The 9440-nt window shown below is 38.2% G+C and overlaps 1 protein-coding gene across 1 annotated transcript; it reads right to left on the reverse strand.

Annotated features, from left to right (window-relative positions):
- Positions 1–70: 70 nt before the first annotated feature.
- LOC143452611 (uncharacterized) lies at positions 71–7425 on the reverse strand. The gene is made up of 15 exons (XM_076953649.1): positions 5918–7425; positions 4460–4638; positions 3913–4084; positions 3579–3755; positions 3235–3474; positions 3014–3103; positions 2696–2823; positions 2458–2499; positions 2276–2360; positions 2018–2190; positions 1787–1929; positions 1537–1665; positions 1248–1405; positions 995–1146; positions 71–843 (listed from the first exon to the last, which is right to left on the reverse strand). Exons 1-15 carry the CDS (start codon positions 6042–6044, stop codon positions 655–657), a joined length of 2184 nt encoding a protein of 727 aa, XP_076809764.1. The 5' UTR covers positions 6045–7425; the 3' UTR covers positions 71–654.
- Positions 7426–9440: the final 2015 nt, after the last annotated feature.

A 9440-nucleotide genomic window follows, 5' to 3' on the forward strand; every position in this document is an offset into this window, starting at 1 on the left:
GCTGCTCTCCTACCGACTCTCCCAAAATTTACCTTCTGCATTTGTGCACAGCTTTATTTATTCAACCAAATAAAACTTTTATTATATTTCATAATTAAAATGGCAGATGCAAGCTTTAATAGAAGACACAAAGGTGACATAATAATTTCACTGCTGTACAAGCTGCTGTTTGAGAGAATACTGTGCATGAAAGCGATATAACACACGGGCACAATAAGTCGAATGTCTTCTGAGTGTGAGTGGCATGGCTTATATATTCCTTTGGTAAGAATCACGAATAAACAACAAAAGTTCAAAAAGCAGCAATAAAATGAAGAATAAGCAGATAAATAAGAAAGAAACAACTATACTCTATATATGTGGACGTCTATAGATAAAAAATTCCTGACCTATTTAATGTTTAGCTTACGATGATAAGATACGGGTTGCATTCAATCTGTCATTTTAAAACATGTTTGAGTTTGGATGAGCTCTAAGTTCCTAAACCGCAACGACAGCAATCCAAGCAAGGGAGTTTTTATTCCATATAGTCCTTGCACAATAAACGTATCGCGGTTAAATATTTGGCAAATAAAAAAGAATCCCGAATTTAAAAACCACCTTGTCAAAAGAATTTTTGAAATAAAAAAGATGACGGCAACTGTTTCCTTATGATCAGCCTCCGTTTTCGAGTGCAGCAATGGCGTGAGTTACCCAACCTTGGTAATGGATAACGTTGGTGAACACGCTAGGTCCCGGTTCACCACATGGGTCCCTCCCATACGAGGTGATGCCCGCTAGGTAGAAGTCACATGTGTTCCGAGAATGTTTCCTTCTGCAAACCAGAGGACCTCCAGAATCCCCCTAAGTAAATGAAATAAACATTACTTTGTTTAAAATTTACCCGAAACTCCTACAGTTTAAAATATTGTCTGAGTGTGTCAGCGACATTTTGAAAGATGTAAATATTAACAACAAAGATGTTATATACCGGGTTGTTTTCGCGCACACCTACCTTGCAGGTATCAGGAGAATTCGGTTGTGACGACCCGGCACAAATGTTTTCACCGGGAGAGACGTAATGACCAAAGTAGTGAATGCACTGAAGCATTGTGACCAAAGGCACATTTGCAGCTTGCAGCGTTTTTACTTTGTCGTTAGATGGTGCTGCATGTACGGTTTGTGTGATTAGAACTAATTTAAAAGTCGGTCAACAAACGGGGCAAACAGTTAAAAAATAAAGCAGTTTTCCAAGTTAAGCATCTTACATGTCTTTCCAAAGCCTGTTATAAAGCATTCGTCGTCCAATTCCGGGTATCTTGTGAGAGGCAGACAGAGTGGTCTCACGTATTTGCCAGAGATGTCAGCGGGAAGTAAAAGTTTTAGTACAGCGATGTCGTTCTTGGCATATCCCAAAGATGACAAACTGGACAAAAAAATTTAAATTTTTTTTAGTTTTTGGCTATACACTGATTTTTATAAAATTCCTTACAGCGACAGCAGCCCATGACAAAGTGGTTTACAAAGGCTTTACGCTAAGCTATGTGTAGCACATACGTAAAGTTAGGATGACGCATGACTTTGAATATGTGTCTTGCTTGAGTAACTGGATCGTTTCGACTGGAATCTGAGACTCCCAAAAAGACATAATTCTGTCCTGAACCGTCCATTGATCCGTCAGTGGGCCTGTGGAGTTGGTAATAGACACATTATATTAACAATAGGAACAAGATCGGCACATAATAGCTTTTGATTATTCTGTATGGTGATGTTTTTGTCATCGGCAATAAACTACTGTATTACTCACTGCAAGCAATGAGCTGCTGTGATAACGTATTGTGCGGCGACTAGTGTTCCCCCGCAAATCTGTCCATTGAAGTAAATCAGTGCGTGCCACGGCCATTCCTCGGCAGTGGCGGTAAACCCACAGTATATTCGAGCCAAGTCCCGCTGCAAATAAAGCAGCGCTCATGGAACATACAGCTATAAAATAGGCTATGAACAGTTAAATATTGTTATACAGCTCCGCTCGACTTACAGAGTAGCTTGCAATGACGCTGTTAAGTGTGCACGACTTTGCCATCGCCGCATGGGAGGTGATGGGGCAACCTGAAGAAGCGGAACACTGTCCTGCATTCTGAGGGCAACCGCACTGGCCTCGCATTAAAGGATGGACTGCGTTTTGCAACCACGTCTGGGCTTGTGTGTTTGCTGGCAAAAAGCAACCAAGTCAGACGCTACTTAGCCTAACGTAAAATACTAAGAAAAAGATGAGATTTTACAGTAGGCTACTTACTCGGTTGATTTAGCTCATGCAGTTGACCAACTTTTTGTGGCAAGCGTCCGCTGTTACTGAGTATTGTGTTGACTGGCTTTGGATCCTGTATAATATATTGAGCTAATATTATAAACACAATCGTGACAATTTCAACAAAGGTCTGATTGAAAGTGCTCTTTTTATGGAACAGTAATTTTCACCTTATTGTTTCCATTCTTATAGTAGCACTTCACTGCTCGATACTGAAAATAAAAATAAAAACATTTGATTGGTGAAAACCTTTTTGACTGATTCCTACAGATTATACAGAGTATGCTTTAGCACGGGCGGAAAACATTCATATCGACGACAAAAAAAGCATGGTAACCTATTTAGTGCAAGTTAATAATCCTACCCAACATTACCCGATTTCTGGAATCATATACTCTTGCAACTTACTTCATTTACGTCCCAGCAACAGTTATTGTCTTCACAAATTTGTTGGTTTGTTTGCAAATTACCGCAGGCCCTTCTGTCATCGTAATCTACGTCACATTCACCAGGTCGTTTCACCGACGAACTGGAGCCTGTTAGGACAAGTTGAGTATATACAGTACATGTGAACGCAAGTTTTCCAGGTATAGTAAGTTATGTCAGAAAAGATGTGCCACGTTATATCATTTATAAAAGATAAGACTGATTTGGTTAATTTGCTAGCATAGTAGAATGCATACGTAGCGGCGATCAGAGAGACGGAGAATATTAATCTGCACTTACCATTAAAGAGCGCAGAGGTTGCATTCAAGGCAGCAGAAAGATCAATACCGCTTCCACTGACAAGGTTTGTGTCTTCGGTTGATGTTGGATCTAAAAGAAAAATGATGTTAATTGCTGATGTGCAAAAGCGTTGTCGTGAAAAATATAGCACCACAACTAGTGCAAGCCAAGTCAAAGCTTAACTGCTTTCGATATTTTCGTTTCTTGTAAAATTTAATTACTTTCACATCGCATGTCGTTTTCTTGCACAAACCGCGGAATTGTGTCATCGTTGTGGGTGGTTTCGAGCCAGTACCAGGCTAAGCTCGAGTCATTTGACTGCAAACATATCTGCTCAATGGGACCATGGGCTTGATAACCGAAGTTGCAATTGAGAGAACATCTCGAGAGGAGATTGTTGTCGTCAGTGCAATCCAACTCGCCGTTCAAGATCAAGGTTGTCGGCGAACACTTGGGTATGGCTAAAAATGCATAATAAACAATTCGTCAATTAAATAGTTTATACTTATGTAGGCCTAATTGCTGACACGGTTTGAAGTAGGATACGTAAGCATCACTAACTAACCTATGCATTTGAAAGGTTGATTGTTAGACCAGCCAACATTGGAGCAACTTTTCGTCTTTCTGCCCAGTGATAGGTACCCTTTATGGCAAGTGAAAGTGCATGTGGACCCAACGAAAAGTCCTTGCGAGCATTGAACGTCGCCATTGGCCACTTTGTTATTAAATGCTGTACATGTTTCTGTGAGATACATAATAATCAATCTTAAAACTGAGAAATTTGTCCTTCTGACAACAACAAAAGACTCTAAACATAATTAAAGAGTTATTTTGATGGAAAAAGTTTAGTAGAAAATTTAATCCCGTTTAAAATGAAGGAAAATTAGATGAATTCTTACTTCTACACTGAAGCCTGTGCCAGTCGTCACAGCCAACGTTGAGGTTGGTAGGCTCTGTTGCACCCGTGCTTCCCAATATTGAGTACCTGGGGAAAGGCAAGTAGCCTTCCGTACAATCAAGCTGGCAAACTGAAAGGAAAGAATCTCTTCGGAAATAGCCCAAACCTTTCTCCTACATACAATGACTGGTTAATTTCGACTATATGACGACATAAATTGGGATCTGGTAATCACCGCAGGATCTTAAGTCAATATATATTAAAACGAACTTATACTCATTTAAAAACAAATTGTTATCTGAGTACTAGTCTGTTGTTGTTAATGATTTTGTTGTTGTAAGTTAACAGTACAGGGTTATTTGACAAGCGATAACTGATATAATGTTTCATTAATACTAAAAATTACCTTGCTGATGCTAACTAACAAAATGCATTTACTAAAGTTACAATTAGAGTTAAAAGTTTAACAATTTGTTTACAAAGTCTTACGCCGTCCCAGAATAACCATTAGATTTAACGCAAGGTCAAAGACTATATTAACTACAAACCTGCACCCCGTAGAACTGCATCCAGTCGTCCTGAAAGTAACCCTGGGAGGGAAGGGCGTAATAAATCATGTTATGAACATCAAACTGTCTCCACAGGCAAGTCACAAAAATAATTCCGTGTGGCACCTCGCTGACAAATCTGTCTTGAACTAGACAACGCCAACCGTTTCCCTGTAGTTCTGAAAGGAAATGTTTTCGTGATATTGCGTCATTTGAGTCTGCAAAATTTTTTATCAATTTTTCGCGTTTTAAAACGTTTAGTTCTCCAGGCAATGCACAATACGGGTTTGAAGGACAAACTTTCACACAGTGATGATAGCCATATTTTTCCTATACGATTATAAGGTCAAGCTAAATAAATTCACAAGGTTTAGAAGAAGAACCGAGGAGCTTTGATTACAGATATATCATTTATTAGGGTTGGAACGATATAGCAGGGCTAATATAATTGTACCGGTATGTCATTGCCCACCGGTTTATGAAGTTAGTATAAGGGAAGTAAATTACTTCTATAAAGAATGTGACAGCAAACTTGTGGCTTCTTTGAAACAGGTAATTTATATGGGTAAAAGCTTTGTAAACATTTGAAAATAGAATTTAGTTGTTTGTACCAAAATACATATCGTAAATTGTCACATCTGAGAATGACTTTATTTGGTCAAGGTTTCGAAGTTCAGGAACTGTCGGTGAGACTGGACCCAATTTAGAGCTTGGTCGGTTTTCAATTTTCTCTATATAAAGAATATCCGCATTCCTTTCAACAAAAGCAAAAATCTTTCGATGAGGTCTTATTTTGATAAAGCTTTTGCGTTTTTATGCAAATTTTCTGTACCACCCGCGCAACGAATGTGCGTCATATAGGCTTGTCCGGAGTGTCTGGCGCGGGTTCAAATTGTGACAAATTTGGGGCGCGTTTTCAAACGATTTGAATCTGAGATATCAGATTTTAATGTCACGCAACCGGCCATACAACAAACACGTTTGTGACTGACAAAAACCACGAAGTCGTGCTACTGGCAAGTTGCGGCCATTGATTAGTTTATGACTAATAGTCAATAATCTATAGGGACACCATTCTGTTAATAATGATAATAAAAAAGAAGCAATTTTCATATCAAGATAGCATCAACGATCGAAGCCAATAATGATTAATACTTCGTGTCCAAGTACTACATGTGTACGTTGATAACCATAACAGATAGTCCATCAAAGAGATAAGTTAATGTTTGTGGTATATCATACAGGGGTACAACGATAATGTACTGTTGTAGTATATAGGGCATTTCAAAACATCTCGGCCCTTTTCATAACAGTTCCCTTTCTTCCAAAACCAGGTGAGAGATTAGAGTTTTCTAGGGAAGACGATACGCTTATCGTACAAATAAATGTGAAATTAGCATTCAAAAATATACTCTCAAAGGGTTATCCTTCGTTAAAAACAAACCAATTACAACTTACGTCTTGTCATCAAAATTTGAAGGTTTAGGTTCCTTCCGGTTGAAACCGGCTGTGTCAAGTTTGAGCCGGCTGTAGCGAGTATCGCACCTGGCAGTACGACCAGTATCAGAGCAGTTGATATCATCATAGTTTTATTTTAGAACCAGCACTTTAACCAGCAAATTAATTTATTTTTCTGTAGCGAAGACATGTAAAAAATAGCGTATATAGTTCTATTTTTCCCCAAGGGCTATTTTTAATTCGGGCTCAAGAATTGTTTCCTTGCTTTTAGAAAGTTTTATGGAAACAGTTTTTTCAGACGATGTGGAGGCTTGATACAGGTACAGGTTTGATGCAATTAAACTTTCATTTCTTGAAAGCGTCAATTTTCTCATAAACAAGCTTTGAAATTCCACGGTTACACTAATTGGCAAGTATAGGTGGACCAAGTACTTTTAAGCCCGGCTGAAATAAGTTTTCCTGATTAAATACTCCGGTAAAAACGACGTTATCTTTGAATAGAAACCACATCTATAAGCCAGCTACATCAAGTATGTATACATGTCGCAAAACTTAATTCTATCTTCGCTATATGGAATAGCGGACTCCTTCATCTAATCACTCGCCTAATAGCGCTTTCTGGACAGCTGTAAGGAATTTGATGATATCAATTTTCTAAGGCGTGGTGGTAATTTTAATTGTAAATGAACAAAAACACTTCGAAATGCACTCAAAATGATGAAGCGCCAAGAAAACGTAAATTGCCTGATTATGAAAAGCTGTTTGCAAGCACGTATACGGCCATTGTTATACCTATACCGTTAGTTCTTCTTGCTAAAAATGAACCTTAATCTGTCTATGTAACTTAAGTAAATGTTAACTCATAATAATGTCAATGCAACTTTATTATGCCTAAAGGCATCGCAATATTTTGGTAAAAAAAATCGGCAAATGGCTGTTCAGCCTTTGTGCATTTTTGTAACCTACAACCCGAGCATGCTTCATGTCCTGCAGAATAAACCGCATGTTTACCAGTTCCACTAAGTACTTCTAAATGTTAAATGGCAAATCACAGAGGGATCTACCACAGTGCGTTTATTTTCACCACATTTCCGCTATAGCTAGAGATTAATTTGTGGATGTCTCATTTTGTTGTTTGTTATTGCAATATAAGACGACGCTACCGACATTTTACATTGCAAAACTTAAGAAAAAACAAAAAAACGTTTATCATAGAAAAAAGTGATAATGCCGATTATTATATATCAAGCTACCATAAACAGTTAAACAGAGTCTACTTTAACAAATACGTGAAATACTACAACAGATTTTCAAACCGTGCTACACATTCCTATATCATTTAAGGTCAGACAGCTCGAACCAAAAGTACGCTCGCTATCCACTTGAAGAAACTTTGCTTCGCGTTGCAGAAGCTTCAAAAATTTATTTGACTGACCGTTTACGACAAAATCCTGTTTGCCAACGGGCTTCAGACAGACCGTGGCTTAAAACGTCAACTGTTCATTAAGAAACGGCAGGGGCGTTTAAATAGAGACGTTGTATGTCCACCTTCTGCGCGTGACCACGCCAGGTTTTTTGTTCTTCTCGATCAGAGACAAAATTGTGCCCTTAGGTATAATCTTTTACGTCAAAAAAGTTTCGCCATTTGGCAAGTTATATTTCGCATGTTCGTCCACTTTGCGATGTTAATCATCTTGTTTTCAAGCGGCGAGAGTTAGCTCGCAGGCAGCACTTCCAAATTTTGGGGATTTAAACTTAAGGCTTCGTCTTTTCAACAACTCTCATAAGAAGAGTATATTTGTTTAGAAATAACTAGAATCAGGTCCAAACTTTCCGTAGTTTATTCACTTTTTTCCGATTCCTAAATTTGTTCAAAATTTTGACAGCATATATAATAAAACCTTAATTGCCAAATTAATCCCGATCTTTGATCAGAAAAACATAAACAACAAATATCTAAATCGTGCACGTGTCATGATAATGCGTCATGTCATGATAATGCGTTTTAAGTCAATAAAGGCTTTCCGCAACTCTGCATAATAAATCGATAACAAACAATTTTCCAAGATTAATCCGTCTCCGTCAGATTTATTTTGTAAATATTGCGTTGAATACCGCAGAGCAGCCGGGTAGACGGCGGATAGTTGGTTTTTGCAGACAAAAGATATATAGTTTTTGCCAACAGCAGAAACACTTTTTCTTAAATTTTTTTTTTAATTGATGAATAGCGACACACGTGCGATGATGTTATTGCTGGCTTACCTGCTGTTTTGGCGTTTGATGGTTCTGATAATTTTCTGATTAGACAAACTAAAACTACTCCTGATAAGATTTTTCAGGATTAAGCTGTTATTTGCAAGGATTTTCGACCAAAAACCGCACACTGATGCACGAAGCTTTAAGCATCTTGTTTGCAGACAAAGATAACCTTGTTGCAAAGTCAGAATATTTTTGTATATCTTCTCAACTGAGCTGGTTACAGACCTCGCATTCACTAGCGACATTTAACTAAACTTTATCTCAATCTTTCTGAAAATTTCCCCGAACAATTATCATAATCATTCGCCTAACTATACAGGCGGGGGGACTACAACCTAACATTAGGTTCTAATCTTAATCTTACCATTTACGAACGGCATATAACTCGGAGCAATCCAATAAAGTCTAGGCCTAAAGGCTAAAATGTGTGATTAATTGCCATATTAGACATAACGCTGGCTTTGTTGTTTTCAAAACCCATCTGTGCTTCGTTTGATAAAAGCGCTCCTTTAAATAATCCAGACGGGAAGCGAGAAAAAAGAAAAGACGCCGCGCAATCATCCGGTTCAAAAATAGCGGATGCAAAATAGTACTCACTTATGGAAGTGCAAGTTTCCGTTGTGTGATGCTCTGTTAATTTCTGGGACGTCATATTAAGTACGCGTATGCGCTCTCCTTACAGTTTCGCCAACGGACAGAATAGAGTTTTGTGACGTGATCACACGTCATAAACGGAACGGTTCAAAACGAAAAAGTGACGCCATAATGCTTTTTTAATACAAGTTGTCATTCGTTATTTGATTGATTGCCTTTTACGGTGTAAGCTCGACGGAGTTTTCGGCAGAACAAAAATACAAATCAACTGGCAACAAACGTCAAAGCGTAATACACATAACGAATAAAATTTCTAAAAATAATCACCCGACGTATCTCCAGCATGCAGCTTTCTCACGAAACATTTTTGCAGCAGAATTCGAAATCTTTCGCCTATAATAATAAAAGCGCATGCTGCAGCACGTTTCAAGCGTCAGCGCTTCCGTTTAAGCTTTTGTGCACAAAGTCTATGATGCTTTTATGCTGGTGGAATTTTTACACATTTCCATTCTTCAGCGGTATGCGTCATTATATCTTGAACGTTTTACTACTATACGTTAAACTGTTACGATTTGCGATTAAACGCGACAAATTTTATTTCAAGAATCGCTGTTTGCATTTTCGTGTGTACTGTGTCTGCTGCAGCGATAGGCTTGGACACTAATTAGTG

Source organism: Clavelina lepadiformis, chromosome 1 (assembly GCF_947623445.1).
Source record: "Clavelina lepadiformis chromosome 1, kaClaLepa1.1, whole genome shotgun sequence".
Taxonomy (NCBI): domain Eukaryota; kingdom Metazoa; phylum Chordata; class Ascidiacea; order Aplousobranchia; family Clavelinidae; genus Clavelina; species Clavelina lepadiformis.

What these genes read in the sequence shown, in the direction of transcription:
- LOC143452611 (XM_076953649.1), bottom strand. Translation starts at nt 6,044, where the DNA reads ATGATGATATCAACTGCTCTGATACTGGTCGTACTGCCAGGTGCGATA. An exon ending in TCAAATTTTGATGACAAGAC is followed by an intron (nt 4,639 to 5,917) that starts GTAAGTTGTAAT and finishes ATTTCCTTTCAG; the next exon opens with AACTACAGGGAAACGGTTGG. An exon ending in TGCAGTTCTACGGGGTGCAG is followed by an intron (nt 4,085 to 4,459) that starts GTTTGTAGTTAA and finishes CATTGTATGTAG; the next exon opens with GAGAAAGGTTTGGGCTATTT.